At 35.1% G+C, this 23,080-nt stretch overlaps 2 protein-coding genes across 2 annotated transcripts; one reads left to right on the plus strand and one right to left on the minus strand.

Moving 5' to 3' along the window:
* Positions 1 to 1,830: 1,830 nt before the first annotated feature.
* Positions 1,831 to 4,327, minus strand: LOC113780203 (putative disease resistance protein RGA1). Its single transcript, XM_027326016.1, has 5 exons — positions 4,072 to 4,327; positions 3,726 to 4,024; positions 3,475 to 3,592; positions 2,852 to 3,362; positions 1,831 to 1,852 (listed from the first exon to the last, which is right to left on the minus strand). Exons 1-5 carry the CDS (start codon positions 4,325 to 4,327, stop codon positions 1,831 to 1,833), a joined length of 1,206 nt encoding a protein of 401 aa, XP_027181817.1.
* Positions 4,328 to 13,464: 9,137 nt separating this feature from the next.
* On the plus strand, positions 13,465 to 15,074 carry LOC113780204. Its single transcript, XM_027326017.1, has 5 exons — positions 13,465 to 13,586; positions 13,685 to 13,896; positions 14,038 to 14,166; positions 14,350 to 14,686; positions 14,993 to 15,074. Exons 1-5 carry the CDS (start codon positions 13,465 to 13,467, stop codon positions 15,072 to 15,074), a joined length of 882 nt encoding a protein of 293 aa, XP_027181818.1.
* The last annotated feature ends 8,006 nt before the right edge of the window (positions 15,075 to 23,080 follow it).

Genomic DNA, 23,080 nt, shown 5'->3' on the forward strand with positions numbered 1-23,080 from the left:
CATTTGCCTTGTTGGTTGTTTGTTGACATATTTTGAACACCATTACTTTGCCTTTGTCTTGCCACTGATATCCAATGACCAAACCCAAGAACCAAGGCAAGAGCAAACCTTCCACCTCTACCCCACTGCCCACAGTCCCCTCGAGTGGATCTGCCCCCTCGATTTGACCGGGAGGACCTCGGACTGTCCTCTGCGGCACCTCCACCGTCTTCCTCCGCCGATAGCCAGCTTGCAGCCCTTCGGCTCCAGATGCAGCACATGGACACTCGTATGGAACGGATGGAGCGTCAAATGGGCGGGATGACCCAGAATTTAACACAGTATCTCCATCACGTGGGTTTCCGCCCGCCTTTCCCTCCCCAGCCATAGTTCAGTTCTGCCCTCCTCCGTTTTAAGGGAAGTGTCGTTGCCCCAATATCTCTGTTTTGCTCTTTCTTTGCTTACATTGAGGGCAATGCAAGATTTAGGTGTGGGGGGTAGTATATTGGCATTTTATTGAAAGTGCAAGTGTAGGCATTTTTGTTGGAATTTTTTGTTTGGCTTTGTCGAATTTTGTCCAATTTTTGCCTATCTTTGTGCTTATTTGTGATTATTCCTGATAAACGATGGTTAGATGTCTCAAAATTTTCTATTGCTAAAATTTTACACTTTAAGGTGTTGAGTATGACATGGTTGATTTTAAGGGTATCTTTTGGGTGAATATTTGAGATTTTGTGACTTTTGCACTTTTTGGTTGACTTTTCTAAGTATTGTAAATATTTGTCTAGCATTTTTTTGTGCAAATTGGTTCAGCTATTAATCTTAGTTCTCCATGTTTAAGAAATGAAGCGGGTTTGTGTGGTATTTAATTGTATTTTTGGTGCTTATTTATGAATAGTATTCAGCTATACTCTGCTAGTATCGTTGTCTAGTAACCGGAGGTCTTCACCACAAGTGTCGACTTTCGCGTCAAAAAGCGACGATAACTATGAGTATGTGGTTTTTAAGCGATGATGGCTGAGTAACCGGGCTCCTTCATGTGGCCAATGTCGGAGTTCGCGTCAAAACGCTTGAATGGCTGAAAACTAAGCATTCCCCCGAGAAAAAAAAAATCAATCAAGTGGAGATATTAAAAAAAAAAAGTGCTAATAGTGAAAAATATGAATGAATTGCTAGCCCGTTGACCCATGAATTTTATTGTTGAGATTTTGCTTAATAGTCGAACCATTTGCTTTTGGATGCAGGTTGAATATTTTATATTCTTAGATTAGTTAGTCATAAATTGAAAGAGTCCTTAATCTTCGAAGCTAACTGGAGAGGTATTGCTTGAAAAATTACCACTAATACTTGACATATGTTTTAATTGTATCTTGGCAATAGAAGATTTGAACAATAGCCATTGTTTGATTTTATTTGTTTGATTTGTTGTTCTCATGCTTGAGGACAAGTATGGTTTAGGTGTGGGGGAAATTGATAGGTCATAATTTATTGCTAAACTTATAATTATTCTTCCCTTGATTTTAGCCAAATATTGTTTTAATTGTCGGATTCTATTTATATTTGGTTAATTGTACTAATTGTAGGAAAAGGAGCAAAACGTGATTAAAAGTGACAATTTTCCAATTCATTGGATGGTGGCACGTTTGGGGTTGGTTTCCAAGCCCGAGTCGAATTCAAGGCAATTTTTGAAGGAAGATTTTGAAGATTTTGAAGATTTTAATCTTCATTATTAGTTCTAATATTGGATTAGAAAACTTGGGATATTTTCTTTTATGGTTTCTTTTCCTATTTAGGAGATTAGTTTTATTTGCTAGTAGATTTCAATTAGGAAACAAAAAATAATAAGGGAAGCTAGATTCCCATTTGATTAGGACTTCAGCCAAAAAAAAAACATGAAAAAAAGCCGTGACTCTTTGGGGAAGAGGGGAAGGCCGGATCCCGCGTGATTAAGAGTTGAAGGCAGCAACAAATTCGGTTCTTCTTCTCACGGCAGAAATAAAAAGAGCACAATTGCTTTGTTCTTATGACTTTTTCTTTGGCTAGTTGGCCGATTTGGCCGGGAACAATTTTGTAAGGTTCGAATAGTCTTTCCGCGTGGGTTGTTCTCCATTAATGGAGAACTAGTTTCTCAATTCTAGTCAAGGGGACAACTGAAGATTTGGTTCAACAATTACTGTGAGATCTAATTTATTTTAATTGTTTCTTTCATTTATTGGTATTTATATGTTGCCTGCTTTTAACCGTTATAACTCGTGTGGATGATTGATTAGTGCGCAATAATTAATTATTCATATAGGCTATTTTGCTAATTAGGGGTAGTTGAATCCGTAATTGTTCGTTATCCCTATCTCAGTGGCAACTGGCGTAATTGGGTTTATGTCAGGGGAATATATGATCTAACTTAAACAAACCCTCGTAGCGTGTTTGTTAGTTAGGATTGGGCCTTTCTAATTATTAATGCAATCTAGAAATTAAATCCTACGGTCGTACCTAGAGTTGTTTTTGGGTTAGGGAAATAGTTAACGGTCGTACCTTAACTATCGAAAAACTAAGGAAGGGTTGGTTGTTTATCGCGTACATGACAACTATAACCAATCTATTAATAAATGTTGGAATTATTTTTGCATCAATGATCAGTGCATGAACCATTTCTGAAGTATACCCTCGGCTAGAGTTTCTCTTAGTTATTTCTTTTAATTAATTATTTTCTGAAGTTAATTTATTTAGTTAGCATTTAATCCAAAACCCCCATACTTTGGACTCTAGAAGTAACGAATTATCCCCAGTCCCTGTGGATTCGACCCTACTCACCACTATATACAAAATCTGTATTTTTCTCGGGTAGGTATTTATTATTGCACAGGTTCGGCACCTGTCATTAGCCTCCATTGCTGATCGAGCCAGATCATGGACAAGGTCATGCAATTTAAAAGTGAGGGCATTGCCAAATTCATCTTCCTCTACTGCTTGGAATAGTGATCTATAATATAGTTCAGTCAGCACAGCAACACCAACATCTTCCACTTCCATCGTTTCATTAGATGAAATCAATCCATTAGCCATCCACAAATGTATTACCTCTTCTATTTCAATTCCATAGCCCTTGGGAAATGCTGCACAATATGCAAAGCAACCTCTCAACTCTACTGGAAGATTAAGGTAGCTCAATCTCAACGCCGGCAAGATATATGTTGTATCTTGAGGTAAGTTCCAAATTTCACTGCATTTCACGGAGTTCCATTCATTTTCTTCCCTTTTAAATCGTAGAAAGCCTCCAAGAGCCTTTGCAGCCAGCGGAACACCACCACCTTTTTTCACAATCTCTTTTCCGATAACTACAAGGTTAGGATATTCTTCAGCCTCTTGAGGACAATGCCCGTTGCCTAAATAGTGACCAACACAAATTCTCTGACAAACTCGACAGATAATATGTTTGTAATGTGCCCGTTATTGTGGCAACCTTCTCCATGTGAGTTGTCGTGACAATTTAACTACCTCTCGATCCACATTCCAGAACAGATTTCAGTTTCTCCCATTCCTCTGGATTCTCATTCCAGACATCATCCAGTACAACCAAGTATCTTTTCCCTCTCAACAACCCTTGAAGTTTTCTCTGGAGAGAAACCAATTCTAATTCTTCAGTAGAAGTCCTTTGTATAGAACAAATTAAGGCTTTTATAATCCTCTGAAACCCAAACCTAGAGTTTTAGCTCAAAACGCTCGGTTATGCGCTGATCATTGAAGACCAATTGGGCAAGTGTTGTCTTTCCCAGGCCTCCAAGACCCACTATAGGGGGCACTGATACATTTTGATCCTCTCTATCCTTTTCTTTCATCAAGATGTGTACAATCTGCTCTTTTTCCTCGTCCCTTCCAAGAACTTCAGGTTCAGTTACCATGGATCCAGTCTCACGGCTTGCATTGAAATAGCTCCCATGCTTCTGATCACACAAACCAAGCTTTATCCGCTCATCAGCTATTGCATTAAATTTTTCAAGGATCTCCTTCATCCTTGTCCCAATCCTGCCATGAAACTCTGAGTTTCCTACTACAGGGTAACACATCAAACTAAAACAACCACAATTTTTGTACTTGACCTTTGAGGCTCAGCTGCGTAATCATCCAATACGTCATCTATTTCATAGGCAACACTATTGAGCTTCTGAAACCAGATTTGTATTGCCTTGTCTGTGAATTGCTTCTGCTCAGCATCTTCAAGCACTGCCTTGGTGGCGGAGAGCAAGCTTGAAAGCTTTTGCATGTCAGTTGCAATGCCACAAAGCAATCCATGCTCCTTCTGGATCATGGAATTCAAAGTATCTACGAGAATTCCCACAAATGCTTCCATCACGTGTGACCTGAAAATCACAGTTCAAGAAAGTTAAATCAATGTTAATCAAGTTATTAGAGATTTATAACTTGATAGACAAGTGAAAAATTGCAACATAGTTATAATAAAATCCGTTTTTCTGTTACTAGTAAACAAAGAAAACATATCTTCTACATTAACATGAAAACATTGATCCGACTCGTTCTAGACAGCCAGTTAATGACCACCGAGAATACTTATCAATTAATCAAAGAAATGTTTTCAGAATAATTGGTGGACATGCATGGTTGCAAACTCGAGAAGCATATTAACAAAATACATACATAAGGTGGAAGATCATGCATGGAGCTTAGCCTTTGAATCATGAGCCATGGAAGATAATTTTAAAAAACCGATTTAAATGAAGTATTGTCCCCATTCCAAAACTAACTTATAAAGAATGTTATAAAAAAAATGGAACAATCCCGGTGAATGAATTTTAGGAAGATTCAAAGTATGCAATATAGAGTCCCAAGGAAAATGCAATCTTTGGATGTTTCAACATTAAAGCCTAAAGTGAGATAGGAGCACATAGAAGAGTGATGACCTTTTTCATTTACAGGGTTTTATAAGCTCAAGGTTTTCATGAGGAAAAATGGACATTACTAGTTGTAGGAAATGCTTTCAAACACCATTTTTATCTCGAGTAAAATTTTTGTGTAAATGACTCCCAATTGCGATTCAACTTTTACCAATGATTTTATTTGGCCTTTCAACTTGTATAAGCGTTTACTGAGTTCCTCAACTTATAAATTAAGTTATGAATAGTCCATCCAAGCTAAATCTCATTATGGTAATATTTATTTTCCCACTAAGGTTCAATTTAATGTCTATTTTCCTACTCTAAGTTTAAATAAAAAAACATATTTGTCCTTTTTAATAGTTTCAGTTAAGTATCTAGTAGTTGACTTATTTGAATAATTTAATATGTGTAGAAAATTCCAAATTTGGTTTTAATTCGTCCCAAAGACTGAATCTAGTCAAGCCAATTTTCGTTCTATAATACTAAGATTCATTTTAATGTAAGTTTGGCTCCTCCCAAGTTAACTTAAAAAGTAGTCAAATTTGCCACTTTAACGTTTTCGATAAATATTTAGTTGTTGACTAGTTTGATTACTAGTGGTAAGAGAAGGGTTCTTTGAATCTTCACTGCTACTAGGTTCAAAATTCAAATTTTGTGCCTGGTAGTTAGGGATGGAAAAGGTGTGGAGAGGGATGGGAGAGTAAAAAAAAAAAAAGTTTAACTAAAAAAACTAATAACAATCTCCTTTAACAAATTTTGTCTGAGCATATTAATCCAATTTACTATTATGCACATTATCATTCTAATTTGGGGCTAAATGATATATTTAGATTCTAGTGACAAGTTTAGCCAAAATAGGGTACATAAAAAAAGAAGCACACAAAGAAGAAGAAGAACAAAATCAAAACAAGGTATTGGGAATTTTATTTATGTGTATCTTTTCTGTAATCTTTTCATTGTAAAAATTTATGATCTTTTCTATGTGAACAACTATACAAAAACATTAAATATTTAAATAAATCTCTATTGTTAATTTTGTATATAATCTTTTCTTATTCTTGTTGGATTAATGTTTCTTTTTAGATATATTTTTTTAGGTTTATAAGATTATAAGCAGAATAATAATGTGTTAAAGAGTAATTTTTTATTTTTTTAGTATATGTAAATCGCTAGAAATATTGTGAGTATGTTTGGAAAACAAAGTTATCCGAAATAATATTTTGCTTGCATTATGAACATAATTTTCAATTAATTTTTACCTTTTAAACTATTTTTATATTTTATATACATCACATCTCAAAAAGTGCTGTAGCAAATTTTTTCAAATAGTATTTCAAATAATCTTCTATTTAAACACACTCGAATTATTTTTTTCGTTAGTCAAATTATTCGATTATTAAATACTTAAACCATTAATATCATACAATAAACTAAATCCCTCTAATGTCTGAAATAGTTTATTTTAGACTTTGATAAGCAAAATGAAAAATCAAACCTTAAGGGCAAAATGAATATTACCAAACTTGGATTTGATTTGGAGCGACCATTTAAAACCAAATTTAGAAGTTGAAGGCTTTATAGATGCAATAAAATTATTGCTGAAAGTTGAGAGATTATTGAAGCCCGATACCTAGTTTTTTAGAGGCATTTCCAAAAGCAACCCATGCAATTTTTTGGCAACAAAGGGAACATCATGTGGCAACCAAATTAAATGTTTTTTTCTTTTTTTTAAGAAATTTAAAAATCAGTACAGACCTAAATTAGGGATATGGAACTTCTTTTTTAACTCAATAACTTTAACAAAAATTTTTGTTGGAATTGTTACCCAAAATATTAATTTATGCATAACTATAAGCTATAAACTTATAGAACTAAGCCAAAGATGACTTTGATATCTGTCAAGATCAAAGAGCAAAGTGGAAACTATATGCATAAATATACAAGAAAAAGTGGAAGTAAAATTCCAGCCCAAAAATTTATTTGACGACAAACAAATTATTAGCAAAAGATATTTAGAGAACAAAATAGTGGAAGCTATATTTTAGCCAAAATTTTATTTGATATACAAGTTAAAAGAACTTGAGAACTTACTTGAGAAAGTTTAAATACTCTGGCAACTATTTTGATAAATATGCAGAAACTCCCTGTATATTGGAAAGCTATATACTCAAAATTTTGAATTTATGCAGAAGAGATATTAGGATGAAGATGATAATTTCCACCAAAGAATGAAGCAAATTTATAAGTAGAAGAGAAGAACATTTGGATAAAGATAATAATTTCAACCAAAGAAAGAAGCAAATTAACAATAGCAAACACTTTTGCAGTTATGGTTTGGTATACAGGAGAAAGTAATAGTAGTAGGTAAGGAATCACTAATTTTATTGATTTTTATTCACCACATTTATTGATTAATGTAGTAAATTGGTATAAATATTATCATTCTATTGTGGGGCTAATCAATTTATTTCGATTCCAATGACAGGTGTAGCACAAAAGGGTAACTTAAAAAGAAGTGAACAAAGAAGAAGAAGAAGAAGAAGAAAGATATAGGAATTTTTGTTTACTTTAATCTTTTTACAATATTTTGTTTTCACATTTTATCATCTTTTCTATAGTATTGTCTTAAAAAATGTTAAATTGCTAAAAGAAAAAAAAACTTTTATTTTAACGTCATTCTTGTTAGATTAATGTTACTTTTAGATTTACTAATTTAGGTTTATTAGGCTCTAATAGAATAATAATGATGGTGGCATACTAATAACAATAAACAAAGGTAGCAAAATTTATAAACATATATAAGGTAATACTAAGGTTGTGATGTACTAACGAGTAATTTTATTCTACTTTATGTAAATTTTTATAGGAATAGTGTTGTTATTTTTTTGTTAGTCAACTTGGTCAACTATAAAATACTTAACCAAAAAACTATTCAAAATGGTTATACTTTATTTTCAAACTTTGAGAAGGAAAATATACATGAAATCAAATGAACGTTACCACGCTTGGATTTGGCTTGGAGGGAATCATATGAACAATTTGGAACCAAATTTATAAGTTAAGGGACCTAATGGACACTTTCAAAAGCAAAGAGATCAAATAGAAAAATACTGGTAAAAGTTGAGGAACTATTGAAGCCATTCCCTAGTTTTTTAGAGACATCTCCAAAAATTACCGTACAAACCATTTTTTTTAGTGACAAAGGCAACAATCATGTAGCAAACAACTTAAATGGATTTTCTCTTCTCGGAAATTTCAAAATCAGTGCAGACCTAAATTAAGGATATGGAACTTTCTTTTTGCACTCAACAACATTTATTTATTTCTGGACGTGTTACTCGAAATACATGTCTTATGCCTGACTCATCAGACAAAGCCAGAGATGAATTTGAAACCCATCAAGATCAAAGAGCAAAGTGCAGAATATATACATAATAAAACAAGAAAAGCTAGAATTAGCTGAAGAAATGTTCCAAGCAAAAAAAAAAAAAAAAATTAGAAACTATACTGCAACCAAACAATTATTTGATCAACCAGTTAAAAGCACTGAACACTTACTTGAGAGGGAATGAATCCTCCTGCGAGGCGACAACAGATGCGACAAATATGTAGAAATTCCTTGTATATTGTAAATCTACGTTCTGAAAACTTTGAATTTAAGCAGAAGAAAATATTTAGATGAATTGAACCAAAGAAAGAAGCTAGTTTATATTGGCGAAACCTTTTGCAATGCAGGTGGTCCAGTATACAGGAGAAAGTATTAGTAATAGGTAAGGAATCACTACTTATATTGATAAGAAAGCAAAGCTAAGTTCTTGCATTTACTTTCGAGGTTGTGTAGTGTACAAGTGTTGGACATTACGTAAAATCAAGCTAACTCTTAGAAGTCTGACAATTTTTTTTCTTTTTTTTTTGAAGGAAGAAATCTCACAAGTTACAAGCTAAGGATTTGTGACATTTGAAGAAGTCTCACAAGTCAACTTGTGACATTCTCCTACAATGTTAACTTGGAATGATTAGGTCCAATTTTGGCCACGTGACACTAGATTCTTTTCTTAATTTCTTCATGGCCTAAGCATTAGTAAACATTGACTCAGTTGATAACGTTAAAACGTTTTGTATAAAAAAAATGTTTGAAGCCCTTCCAACAATTATTCCATGGTTGGTAATTCTTTTGAATCTCGTGAAATATCTAACCACCCTAAATTCAGAATGATATAACTTCACCTTTTTCATAGCTTTCCACCATTATAGGCAACATGTTTTGCTTAAGAGATTCTACTATTCTTTCTTACAAAACAAAATAAATTCTTCTTCAGAGAATTTTTCCCTTTTCAGAGAAGTTGGATTCACGAGGGAGGTCTAAGACATTAATTAGTTGTATTTTGTCCTCCTAAATTTATTTAATCATCATGTCTTGATTTCATGTTTCTAGTCCTTCGGTTTGTTGGGTTTGTGGGCCAAACCACAAAACCAAACACTTAGGTTTAAGTCAAGTTTTGACTTAAAAAGAAAAGGGAGCAACCGCACATAGCATTCAATTCTTCGGTCCTTGTGTGGGAAAAAAAAGGTCAGCCGCCATCTTCTGCTATTTGAGAGAAAAAAGAAGAGAGAGAAAGAGATACAGGGAGAGAATTCAAGGTCTTGATTGGAGGGTGATTCGAAACTCGATTGAAACGAAATTTTACTGACGTGATTCTCTCGTCAGGCTCTACTAATCTATCAATTCAGATTTTGGATTTACTCTTCATTTGGTAACATCTTTCTAAATCCATTTCTTTGACAATTGTAATTTTTGGGGGTGATATTGTAGCAAATTGGTTTGGTTGGTATTGGTGATATTGTTGTCACTCGAATATTTCGGGTAGACCTGTATATTCCCATTATTGTGATAGTGAAGTTTTTGACTGGACTAGGTCTCGTGGTTATTTCCAATTTGGGTTTTCCACGTAAAAATCTTGGTGTCCTATTCCTTTTATTTTTCCTTGCATTTTATTATCACTGTTGGTATTATTACTTAGTGATTTGGTTTATTCCAATTTTAACTAGTACTCGGAGAAAGAGAAATTTATCCTGGACTAACTCTAATATTGTGTGCCTGTACTGGTACCCCTTTCCCAATAAGTGGTATCAGAGTAGTCAGGTTGGGCTGCTCAGTTATATTAATTAAAAATGGATGATTCGGATAGTGGTTGCATGATAAAATTGAATGCTACTAATTATTTGATTTGAAAGCTTAGATTGGAAGACTACCTATATTGTAGAGATTTGTTTGAACCTGTTCTAGGGGATAAAGGTAGACCAAGTGATATGAGTGATGAAAAATGGGCTGTTATGCACAGAAAAGTTGTTGGTAATATTAAAAAATAGATTGGTCAAAGTATTTTTTAACATTTTGTTAATGACACCAGAGCTAATGTATTATGGAAAAAGCTCGAAAGTATATATGAACGGAAGACCGGTTTGAACAAGGCTAGTTGTCTGAAGCAGATTACTCGGATGAGATATAAAGATGGGAAAGATATGACTGAACACCTGAATAATTTTCAGGGGTTGATAAACCAGACAATTACATTAAATTTGAATTTGGATGATGAAGTGCAGGTTTTATTATTATTCAGTTCACTATCGGATAGTTGGGAAACCATGGTGGTTTCCGTCAGCAATTCACCTCCTAATGGTGTGTTGACCATGGCTATTGCAAAAGAGGCCATGATGAATGAAGAGTTCAGGAGGAAGGAACAAGAAATTGTCTATAAGTCCCAAACCCTGGTGACAGAAAAGAAAGATAGAAGAGAGAGAAGCAAAAATAGAGGATCTCACAACAGGAATGACAAATCCAGAGGCAGGTCTGAGTAGCAAAAAAATATTCCATGCTATTATTGTAAGAAGAATGGGCATTATATGAAAGAATGCAGAATCCTAAAATGGGAACAAGCTGAGAAAAAAGTTAAGGCGAAGGAAAAAGATGATAAAAAGACTACAACAGTTGTGGTAACTCATGATGACATGTTTGTATTTTGTGATGATGGTCAGGTGAATATTATTCATTATGACAGCGATTGGGTAGTAGATTTGGGTGCATCCTATCATATTACTCCTCACAGGCATTTCTTCTCAACCTACACCAAAAGAGATTTTGGATATATTAGAATGGAAAATGAGGTCTCATGCAAAGTTATTGGCATAAGAGACATATACTTGGACACAAATACCGGGTGTCAGCTGATATTGAGAAATGTTCAACATATCCCTGATATTCACCTTAATTTTATCTCTACAGGAAAACTTGACGATGAGGGCTATTGTAACTCGCAAGGTGGAGGCAAATAGAAACTCGGCAAAGGAAATCTCGTTGCTGCCAGAGGAAAGAAGTATAGTATCCTCTACGTGATGCAAGCCAAGTTGAGGAAGGGAGAAGTGAATGCAGTTCGTGATTTCTCAATAGACCTTTGGCATAGGCAACTTGGACACGTGGGTGAAAAGGAGATTCAGACACTTGTTCGCAAACAACTCCTACCTGAAATTAGAGGTAATGCACTTAAACCCTGTGTTGCCTGTATTTATGGGAAACAACACAGAGTTGCATTTCAAAATTTTTCTCCATTTAGAAAATTGAATCCATTAGAATTGGTGCACACTAATGTTTGTTAAATGAAAGATAAGTCTCTTGGTGGTGCTGTTTGATAGGTCATAATTTGTTGCTAAATTCATAATTATTTTTTCTTTGATTTTAGCCAAATATTATTTTAATTGATTGATTTTACTTATATTTGGTATAATGGTACCAATTGTAGGAAAATGAGCAACATGTGATAAAAGGGGCAATTTTCCAAGAATTACTGTCAAATCTAGAGATGACGGGATTCACTCATGGCAGTTTCCTAATTCAAGTCGAAGACTTACGAAGCATGTTTTCAAATACAGTTTGGAAACATCTTAGATTATGAGGAAATATCTTCTTCTTAGGAAAATTAGGAAGTTCAATGTATTTGGGAAACTAGAAAATAGGAAAAGAAAAAGCTGACTCCCATTTGATTACTACTTCTTAGGAAAGCAAAAGGAGGCTAGTCTATTTTTATTCCTTCTTTCACATTTGGAAAGGAACAGTGAGTAGTAGAAGCTGACTAGGAAACAAAAGGAGAGGAGAAAAGCCGGATCCCACGTGATTAAGAGTTGGCTGGCAACATTGACGGATGGGAGATTAATTCATCATGGTCTGCTCCGCAAGCTTCCTTCGAGGGAGGTTTTTACTTGTTAGGCTTTCGATCTTTTCTTTCTTTCAATCAAATTGAGGAAGTCAAGTCTTGGGGGCCTCTTTCTCTAACCATTCGCATGGATGGTTTTCCATTAATGGAGAGCTAACTCTCCAATTCTAGTTAAGGGGACAACGGAGGATTTGGTTCGACAATTACTGTGAGATCGAATTTATTTTAACTGTTTTCTCTATTTATTGGTATTTGTATGTTTTCTACTTTTAATCGTTATAGTTTTGTGTATGATTGAATAATGCGCAATATTTAATTATTCACGTGAGCTATTTTGCTAATTAGGGATAATTGGATCCGTAATTGTTCAATTATCTCTGTACCGGTAGAAACTAGTATAATTGGGTTTATATTAGGGAAACATACGATCTAGTTTAAACAAATTCTCGTAGCGTGTTTGTTACTTAGGATTAAATTTTTCTAAATCTTAATGCAATCTAGAAATTAAATCCTACCATCGTACTTAGGATTGTTTTCGAGTTAGAGAAATAGTCAACGGTCGTACCTTGATTATCGATAAATTAAGAAAAGGTTGGTTGTTTATCGCGTGTATGACAGATATAACCAATTTATTAATAAATGTTGGAATAATTTGTGAATCAATGATCAGTGCCTGAATCATTTATGAAGTGCACCCTTGGTTAAAGTTTCCCCAATTATTTCTGTCATTTATTATTTTTTGCATTTGATTTATTTAGTTCATTAGCATTTAATCCCAAAACCCCCTATTATCTTGATTCGAAAGAAAACAAATTTCTCTTCAGTCCCTAAGGAGACGACCTACTTGCCATTGTCTACTAGTTAGTGAATTTAGTCAGATAATTAATTCTGGTATATCGGATTAAACAAACTCTTCGGAAACAGAGTGAATCAAGTAACCCATTGCACACCTAGAGTCTCTACTCCAGTACTTAGAATTGATTATTGACTACTTTTGGTGATACTTAGATTTTATTTATTATTATTGCACAGGTTCGGCACCTGTTACTGTTTAGTTTGTAATTTTTATTGATGATTTTGCTAGAAATGTTTGGTGTTTTGTTTTGAAATCCAAAATTTAGGTTTTGGATATGTTTAAAGACTTTCATAGCAAAGTTGAAAGATAAACTAGTAAGCAATTAAAGTGTGTACGTGCTGATAATGGTGGTGAGTATAGAGAACCATTTGAAATCTATTGCAAGTCCCGTGGGATTAGATTTTAGAAAACTGTGCCAAAAACTCCTAAAGAGAATGGAGTAGTAGAGTGGATGAATAGATCCATTGTTGAACGGATCAGATGTATGCTCTCTAATGCTAAGTTGCCAAAATCCTTTTGGGGAGAGGCAATGAGGACTGCAGTTGATTTGATAAATCTTTCTCCATCAGTTCCTCTAGATGGTGATATCCCTGAGAGGGTATGGACGGAAAAAGATGTGTCCTTTAAGCACTTGAGAGTTTTGGTTGTCGGGCATTTGTTTATATTTTCAAAGATGAGAGGTCAAAACTTGATGTAAAATCAAAACAATGCATTTTTTTGGATTATGGATATGAAAATTTTGGTTATAGGCTGTATGATCCTATTGAGAAGAAGGTGATTAGGAGCAGAGATCTCGTTTTCTTTGAAGATCAAACCATTGAAAACATTGATAAAGGTGATAATTCAAAATCTTCAGATGACATTCCTGCTAGCTCAATTTCAGATCCAAATTCAATTCTAGTACCTGTTGATTTTAATCAAGAGGAAGCTGAGACAAAGCAGAGAGAGAATGTTAATGATGGTGATAATCCTATTATTGATTAATCTGAGCATGAGGCACCACCTACTCCACTACCACCACCACAGGATGAACTTAGGAGATCTATCAGAGAGAGGAGACCTTCTAGCAGATATAATTCTCATGAATATGTGTTGGTGGCAGATGGAGGAGAGCCAGAGTCCTACTGCGAGGCTTTAGAGTATGAGAACAAAGAAGATTGGTTGCGAGCCATGCAACCAATGACGTCCCTGCATGAGAATCATACTTATGACTTAGTGAAACTGCTTAAGGGTAAAAAAGCTCTGAAAAACAAATGGGTTTACAGGTTGAAAACTCATGAGCACAGTTCATAACCAAAGTACAAAGCGAGATTGGTTGTAAAAGGATTTAGTCAAAAGAAGGATGTAGATTTTGAAGAAATCTTCTCTCTTGTGGTAAAAATGTCATCAATTTGAGTTGTTCTTGGTATTACAGCCAGTTTGAATTTGGAAATCGAACAACTTGATGTAAAAACAGCCTTCTTGCATGGCGACTTGGAAGAGAAGATCTACATGGAGCAATTGGAGGGGTTCAAAGAAAGTGATATGAAAAATCTTGTATGCCATCTCAAGAAGAGTTTGTATGGGTTAAAACAGGCATCGAGACAGTGGTATAAGAAATTTGACTCCTTCATGATAGATCATGGGTGCCATAGGACTACATTTGATCACTGTGTTTATGTGAAAAATTTTTCAAATGGTGATTTTGTTATTCTCTTGCTATATGTTGATGACATATTGATTGTTGGTCGTGATACTATAAAAATTGACAGGTTGAAAAAGGAGTAAAATAAATCCTTTGCAATGAAGGATTTGGGTCCGGTTAGACAGATATTGGGGATGAAAATCTCACGTGACAGGCAAAATAGAAAGTTTTGGTTGTTTCAAGAAAAATACATTGAGAAAGTACTTAACAGGTTTAACATGAGTAAGGCTAAGGAAATCTTAACTCCACTTGCAGGTCACTTTAAACTGAATATCAAGCAGTGTTTTACAAGTGAGAAAGATAAAGAAGACATGAAAAAGATTCCTTATGCTTCGACTATTAGTAACTTGATGTATCCTATGGTTTGCACCAGGTCAAATATTGCTCATGCAGTTGGAATAGTCGGTTGGTATCTTTCAAATCCTGATAAGGAGCATTGGAATGCTATCAAATGAATTCTCGGGTATCTCAAGGGAACTTCTAGATTGTGTCTATGTTTCGGCAATGGTAAAACTATGCTAGATGGATACACTGATGCAGATATGGCAGGTGATCTTGATAATAGGAAGTCCACATCTGTGTACTTGATGATTTTTACAGGGGGTGCAGTGTCATGGCAAAGTAAATTATAGAAGTGTATCGCCCTTTCTAGTATGGAGGCGAAGTACATCGCAACCACTAAAACATGCAAGGAGACTCTTTGGTTGCAGAAATTCCTTCAAGAGTTGGGTATGAAACAAGAAAAGTATAGTCTTTATTGTAACAGTCAGAGTGTTATTCATTTGTGTAAGAACTCCACATTTCACTGTCGATCCAAACACATTGATGTGAGATATCATTGGATTCAGGAAGTATTGGATTTCAAACTGTTAACACTTGAGAAGGTGCATACAAATGATAATGGTACTGACATGTTTACTAAGGCATTACTTAAGAAGAAACTCTTATTTCGTAGACAAGAAACAGGTTTGATGGAACCCCCCAAATGAGCTGGAGGGGAAGATTGTTGGGTTTGTGGGCCAGCCTATTTGTGGGTTAAACCACAAAACCAAACACTTAGGTTTATGTCAAGTTTTGACTTAAAAAGAAAAGGGAGCAGCCGCACATAGCATTCAATTCTTCGGTCCTTGTGTGGGAAAAAAAGGTCAGCTTCCATCTTCTGCTATTTGAGAGAAAAACGAAGAGAGAGAAAGACTTCAAGGTCTTGATTGGAGGGTGATTTGAAACCCGATTGAGACGAAATTTTACCCACGTGATCCTCTCGTCAGGCTCTACTCATCTACCGGTTCAGATTTTGGATTTCCTTTTCGTTTGGTAACTCCTTTCCAAATCCACTTCTTTGACAGTTGTAATTTTTGGGGGTGATTTTGTAGCAGATTGGCTTGGTTGGTATTGGTGATATTGTTGTCACTCGAATATTTCGGATAGACCTGTGGTATTGCCATTATTGTGATAGTGGATTTTTGACTGGACTAGATCTCGTGGTTTTTCCCAATTTGAATTTTTCAAGTAAAACTCTTGGTGTCCTGTGCCTTTTATTTTTTCTTGCATTTTATTATCACTGCTAGTAATATTACTTGGTGATTTGATTTATTCCTATTTTAACTGGTATTCGGGGAAAAAGAAATTTATCCTAGGCTAACTCTGATATTGTGTGCATCTACCCGTACCCCTTTCCCAACAATGGTCACATTTAGCAGTTAGGTCCCTTATTTTCAGATATAATTAAAAGGATATAATACATGTGTACATTCACCCGCAAAGCTTTTAACCGGCTAATCATGCGCATGCACAACTGACAAATATGCCTTAGAATTGTGAGTTGAGATTAATACTGCATCAAAATTTCTTTGGCGAGGTGTCTTTACAAGTAAAGAATACCTTCACAGTGTAGATAAGTTTGAAATAAATTTGTTCCTATTTAAAAGAAAGTAAAACGGTGGTAATGTCACTATCCGGATGGCCCAAGTAACTTTGGGAGCAAAATTCACTGATCCAAAGTAGTTAATCCAAGTAATGAAGTAACCATTGGATCCAAGCTTAAAGATCATTAATTTTCACTTCCTTCCACAGACATGGGATGACTACATTCTAGATTCTCCCCACCGTAGAGATGTAAGTGAGATTTGTTTTGATATCAATTCTCATGACTCGAATCCAAAGACCGACCCAAGTAATTTTTGTTCCGAAATTCATTAGATGTGGTGGCTACATGGAGAAAGATTGAAAGGAACGAGGGAATTGGGAACTATGCATGTCATGGGACTTTACTCAACAAGTTTTTGCTTTTACATAGCCTGATGTATGGCTTACAAGTGTTTTTAGTTTTATAGTCTTTTACATAGGCTGATGTATGGCTTACAAGTGTTTTTAGTTTTATAGTCATATTTTTGCATTTTGTACATAGGACATTGTTTTTGCTTGAGAAAACTTCCACTCCAATTAATAGATGTTTATATCTCATTTAAAGAAATTGTAAAATTTTTGTGATGAAAAAATTAATTCAAATACTACAAATATGATTAAAAAATGTGTTAATATAGTGCCATAAATGAAGATTTGTCTAGTTGTTCAAATAGACATGTAAAGTTTTAATATGGTTAAGTGCATCCTATATTTGTACCCTTAAAGCTTCTGATAAATTGTTTTCTTCCTAAATCCCCCCCTTCCCCCCCTAACAACAAAAGTTTAGGGCAAATTACACTTTACCCCCTATGATTTGGATTAAAGTATCAAAGTGATAGCAAAGATGATCCGAAACAGAGCCTATAAAAATATTGAAATTATCCTTGTTTAAAAACTAAAATGGCTGAAGTGATCAAAATATATAAACATAATATGCATGACACTTTAACCTTGTATGATTTTATATTTTACCATATAACCCCCTTATGATTTAATGTTTTACCATATAACTCCCTTATAGTTTTCAATATATATATATAGCATCCTTGTGGTTAATAAATAATTTTCAACTTTACATAAGAGTATTTTTGACATTTTAATCAACACCTTTATGGATTGCAAATTTTGTTACTTTAACACTTTAATCCAAACCATAAGGAGATTATGTATAGCATTTAAAATTATAGGGAGGTTATGTAAATAAACACTAAATCACAGGAGGTAAAGTGTAATTTGCCCTAAACTTTTGAAGGGGGGGATTTAGGAAGAAAAGAATTTTTAAGAAGCTTTAGGGGTACAAATGTAGGATGAACTTAACCGTATTAAAAGTTTACATGTCAATTTGAACAACTTCTTACTAGACAAATCTTCATTTAGCCTTTAGGGCACTATATTAACACATTTTTTAATAACAGACCTCTGTCGTCTAATCGCCTAAGTTCTGCATTGAACATTCAACCATCTGAAATGCCTTCTCGGTGATATTTTGCACTAGTTATTGGGTTGGTAGGATGAAGATACTTGTGGGCTTGCTTCAGTAGTTAATCCTGCTGCTTTGCAAAGTCCAATCTCTCTCTCTCTCTCTCTTCCCATAATTCAACTCTTATCTCTTATAATTGGATCTCTCGTTGAGGAAACTTAAGTCACTACCCAAGAAAAACTTAAGGTCACTGCCTCTCTCTTCCCCTAATTCAACTCTTATCTCTTATAATTGGATCTCTCGTTGAGGAAACTTAAGTCACTGCCCAAGAAAAACTTAAGGTCACTGCCAAAAGATTTAAAAAATATATATGTTAACTTGACAATGTTGCCATTTCTGCCAGTGGAGGAGAAACTACTAAAGTGTTTTGCTTTCCATATATCTCTTCCTTCCATGAAAGATAAGAAAATTTTGGACTCACCAGATATCAGATATGATGGGATGTGAAATTGTCATTTAATTTATGTTTATTTTTCCTTTTATTTTAGTCAAATATTGTATTAATTGATATATTCTACTTATATTTGGTTAATGGTGCTAATTGTAGGAAAAATAACCAAAACATGATTAAAAGGGACAATTTCCATCTAATTTAGTGGTGGCACGTTCGGGACCTACATTCAAATCCAGAAGATTCGGGATCTCACGCGCACGGGGCAATTTTCAAAGAATTGTGGATTCGAAGTCCGAGGCTATGCTGGAATAATTATTGCCTTTTTCTATTTGGTGGTTGAGTACTATTAGGAAATCATTTTTTTAGGGAATCTGTTAGATGAGGAAACTTCACATAGATTAGGATTCTAGACTATGAGTGAGTCTTTAGCTTTAGTTTTCCGTGGGCGGACCTGACGATAGGAAATCACAAGAGACAAACGGCTTCGGCCTTGATTGTCTTATTATTATTATTTTTCCTTCATTTGCCAAATAAAGGGGGTTGTTCATTACTTTCTTTGGGGGTCTTCGATGATAACGAAAACAATTAATTTGCGCGGAATTAAACCAACGAGGATGAACTAATCACCCACTTCTAGTCAAAGGGACAACTTGAAGACTCGGTTCTAAACATCTGTGAGATCGAATTATTTTACTTATTTCTTTTATTCATTGGTATTTGTACGTTTTCTAGTTTGACTTCTTATGATTGTTGATAGGGCGATAATGGAATGTTTATTCGTTGGTATTTGGTCTTAATTTTGGTCACTTATTGTGCAAGACACTGAATTTCTGCCCAAAATTGATATTTGTGTCAATTGCATGCGAGTGGTATTAAAAGTGGCAAAAAGAAGTGAATTTTCAGAAGACTCGGCCTTCTCTGGCGTGCCCACGCCAGACAGGGCAGAGCTGTGTGAAAAAGACGGACCACGGGTCCTATCCCTGGAATTACCACCCTTCTTTGGAAACAAATTCTGAACCTGCGTGAGATGAGGAAATAGAGTCAAAGCAGCTTTTTGGCAACAAATTGAGGAGAGAAATAAGGAAGCTTTCCTTTGGAAAGCAAAGTTCCAATTGGACAAGCAAAAGAAGCGGCGGCACAAACAATATAAAGAAGACAGCGATAGACTAGGGATAATATATCTTCGTCTTGGACTTTTGTCCTTGCTTTTGCTTCATCACTGTTAGTAGCCTAGCGGCTGTATCGTTTTCACTTCGTCTTTGGTTCAGCAAGAACTTCATGAAAACTATGAATCGCTTCGTCATTATGTGACAAGGCTAATTTCGTTTATCTAGTTGAGGAGTAATCAAGGGCCGAAACACAAACAATTGTGAGATCGTTTTTATTATTCTGAGTTCTACGTTTGTGAGTATTTAATTATTCTTTGGTTGAATTGCTTGTTATTGTTTAGATATATTGAATTAATGTGGCCAGTTGTTCAGTTGTCTAAATAATATACCGCCAATTAGGACAGGGGTGCGTATCATTTGAATGTCTTAATTTAGTGGCGAACGATACCAGTTTCATTGCCTCACAAGCAGTCTAATCTGGGTCGTAGGGCTAATTAATCTAGTTTAAATGAACCCGCTTGTGTGTTTGTTAACTAAAATTGGGTCTCTCTAATTCCTAAAGCTGTAATTAGATTAAATCCTTCGAGCGTTTCTAGAGTTGTCTAGTTTACAAGAGGGTAGTTTACGAGCGTCTCTGGACTACGATATAATTAAGGAGAGATTGGGAGTTTGGCGGTTGCTAAATTGCTAGAACCAATTTATTTGTAAACGTGTGAATTATCCCTGGTATCTATGATCAATTGTGTGAACCGGTGTCGAGATTATCTCCTTGACTAGGTTGTGTCAATTAACTGTTTATTTCATTCTTGAGTTATTGCATTTATTGTGATTGTTCATTTAGTAATTTTAAGTCTTTAATCTGTTTCATTTATCTCTCTCTCTCTCAAAAATCCCCCAATTATCTGTGTGATAAATCTACCAGTTCCCTGTGGAGACGACCCTACTCACCACGGTACTCATTCAGTTTCAGTAGTAGATTTAATATAAATTTTATTTTTGGTGGTTTGACACCCACCAATTGTTTTGTTATTTGAATGTCAAGGGCCTGATATTCGAATTAACTTAATAATCTATTGCCAGATTAATTGATTGAATCCGTAATTGTTCAATTGATTAAGACCAGTGGCAACTAGTGTGATTGGTTTCATGTTAGGGAAGCGTATGATCTAATTTAAACGAACCCTCGTAGCGTGTTTGTTGATTAGGGTTGGACTTCTCTAATTCTTATTGCAATCGAGAAATTAAATCCTATGGTCGTATTTAGAATTATTTCTTGGTTAGGAAAATAGTTAATGGTCGTACCTTGACTATCGAAAAAGTAAGGAAAGACTGGTTGTTTATCGCGTGTTTGACAACTATAACCAATGTAGTAATGAGTAATTGAATTATCTTTGCATCGATGATCAGTTGAATGGACCGTGTCTGAAAAGTTGCACCTTTGGCTAGAGTCGTATTGGTTATTGATTAATTCTTGTTTATTTCTATTAGTTGTTTCATTAGTTAGTTAATTAGTTATTTTATATTCTCCAAAAATCCCCCATACTTCGGACTCTGGAAGAAACGAATTATCCCAAATCCCTGTGGATTCGACCCTACTCACCGCTATATACAAAATTTATATTTTTTTTGAGTAGGTAATTATTATTGCACAGTCTCGACACCTATCAATTTTTGGCACCGTTGCTGGGGACTGGCATTCGTTAATTCTTTTTCTTTTTTAGTTCATTTTATTTTCAAAATTTTTTTGTATTTTTTTCTTTCGATTTTATGCCTCGTTCCTCTTGAACAGGTAAATTAATTTTTGACCATGAGATGAAGAAAACTGTGCATAGTGCCAGCTCGAACGATTCTGATCAAGAAGGCGTCGCCATGGCTAATGCTCAAATTTTAAGAGAGTTGGCTGCTCCAAACTTTAATCAACAGTCATTATGCATTACCTTTCCAAATTTAGATGAGAAAACTCCTTTTGAATTAAAGTTTGGCCTAATTCAACTTTTACCTTCTTTTCATGGTTTTTCAGGTGAGCAACCTTGCAGGCACTTGCAGGAATTTGATGTAGTATGCATAAGTATGGAATTTCTGGGGATTATTGAGGAGCAGATAAAAATATGAGCATTTCCCTTTTCCCTCAAGGACGCGGCAAAAGATTGGTTCTACTATCTGCCACCAGGTAGTATAACAACTTGGGAACAGTTAAAGAAAAAGTTTTTGAAAAAATATTTTCCTGCGTCAAAAGCCACCAGTTTGAGAAAGGAAATATGCGGCAATACATAGCATCCAGGGGAGTCTCTCTATGACTATTGGGAGAGATTCAAGAAACTGAATACTAGATGCTCCCAGTACCAGATTAGCGAGCAGCTCCTGATTCAATATTTCTACGAAGGTTTGTTATATACAAATAGAAGTCTTATAGACGCTGCTAGTGGAGATGCTTTGATGAATAAGACCCCCCAAAATGCTTGAAAATTGATAGAAAGGATGGCAGAAAATTCTCAACAATTTGGCACAAGGGAGGATGTCCATACTTGTCGAGTAAATGAGGTAACTGTCTCATCAATTCAACAACAAATATCTGAATTAACTTCAGCTATTCGACAGTTGGCTGTAGGGAATTTGCAGCAGGCCAAAACATGTGGTATTTGTAAGGAATCGAGTCATCTCACAGATTGAGGTCCAATGTTACAAGATGAAGGAGTTGAACAAGTGACCATGGCTGGCAACATGCAGTGTGACCCTTACTCCAACACGTATACTCCGAATTGGAGAGACTATCCGAATTTCAGCTATGGAGGTAACAAACAGCAAAATTCTTTTCCCAATAGGCAGCAAGGTTTTCAACCACAGTACCTCTCGAAATCTTAATCTCATTCATCAAATGCTGACATGTCTTTGGAGGATACGGCCAAAACATTGGTTGCCAACACCACGCAACTCCAGCAAAATGCCATTCAATACCAACAAAGGACGAACGTGAGCATAAGAAACCTAGAAAATCAGTTGAGTCAGATGGCCTCTACACTACATCGCTTGGAGTCTCAAGAGAAAGGAAGATTTCCATCTCAGGCTGAAGTTAACCCAAAGAACGTAAGTGCCATAACCCTCAGAAGTGGAAAAGAAATTAAAGGGCCTACAGTTCTGAAGGATAAGAGTCATGATCAAATTCAAAAAGAGATAGAAAATGAAAGGCATGAATAGGCATCTACAATAAGCGAATTGATTTCTCCAACTTATGAAGAATTGCCCTCACAGTCCATCAATGACCTTAAGAAAGATGAGAATACAATTATTCTAACAAGTGGCATGGAGTTGCAAAAGTCTCAAGAAGAAAGATTTAAAGATGGAGTTGAAAAGGGAATTAAAGTGCAAGAAATGAAATCTCAACATCAAATCACTCAAGTGAATGAATCCTGTGAACAATTTTCAAATGCAGTGACATCTCATCCATTCCTCAATCAATATTCTCATAACTCTTATTCTTTAATTCCTGTTAGTGAGATTGAGTTTATTATATCAGACGATTTTGAGTTTTGTGACAGGAATAAGTTAAGAGTTACGATGGCAAAATATCTCGAA

Source organism: Coffea eugenioides, chromosome 8 (genome assembly GCF_003713205.1).
Source record: "Coffea eugenioides isolate CCC68of chromosome 8, Ceug_1.0, whole genome shotgun sequence".
Classification (NCBI taxonomy): Eukaryota; Viridiplantae; Streptophyta; class Magnoliopsida; order Gentianales; family Rubiaceae; genus Coffea; species Coffea eugenioides.

Excerpts from the sequence above, each read along its gene's own strand:
- LOC113780203 (XM_027326016.1), bottom strand. The coding sequence starts at position 4,327 with ATGGAAGCATTTGTGGGAATTCTCGTAGATACTTTGAATTCCATGATC. Across the intron at positions 4,025-4,071 it reads AGCTGAGCCTCAAAGGTCAA|GAAACTCAGAGTTTCATGGC; the intron begins GTACAAAAATTG and ends ACCCTGTAGTAG. Across the intron at positions 3,363-3,474 it reads TCTGGAATGTGGATCGAGAG|GCAACGGGCATTGTCCTCAA; the intron begins GTAGTTAAATTG and ends GTCACTATTTAG.
- LOC113780204 (XM_027326017.1), top strand. The coding sequence starts at position 13,465 with ATGAGGACTGCAGTTGATTTGATAAATCTTTCTCCATCAGTTCCTCTA. Across the intron at positions 13,587-13,684 it reads TTGAGAGTTTTGGTTGTCGG|GCTGTATGATCCTATTGAGA; the intron begins GCATTTGTTTAT and ends TTTTGGTTATAG. Across the intron at positions 13,897-14,037 it reads GAGAGAGAATGTTAATGATG|ATGGAGGAGAGCCAGAGTCC; the intron begins GTGATAATCCTA and ends TGTTGGTGGCAG.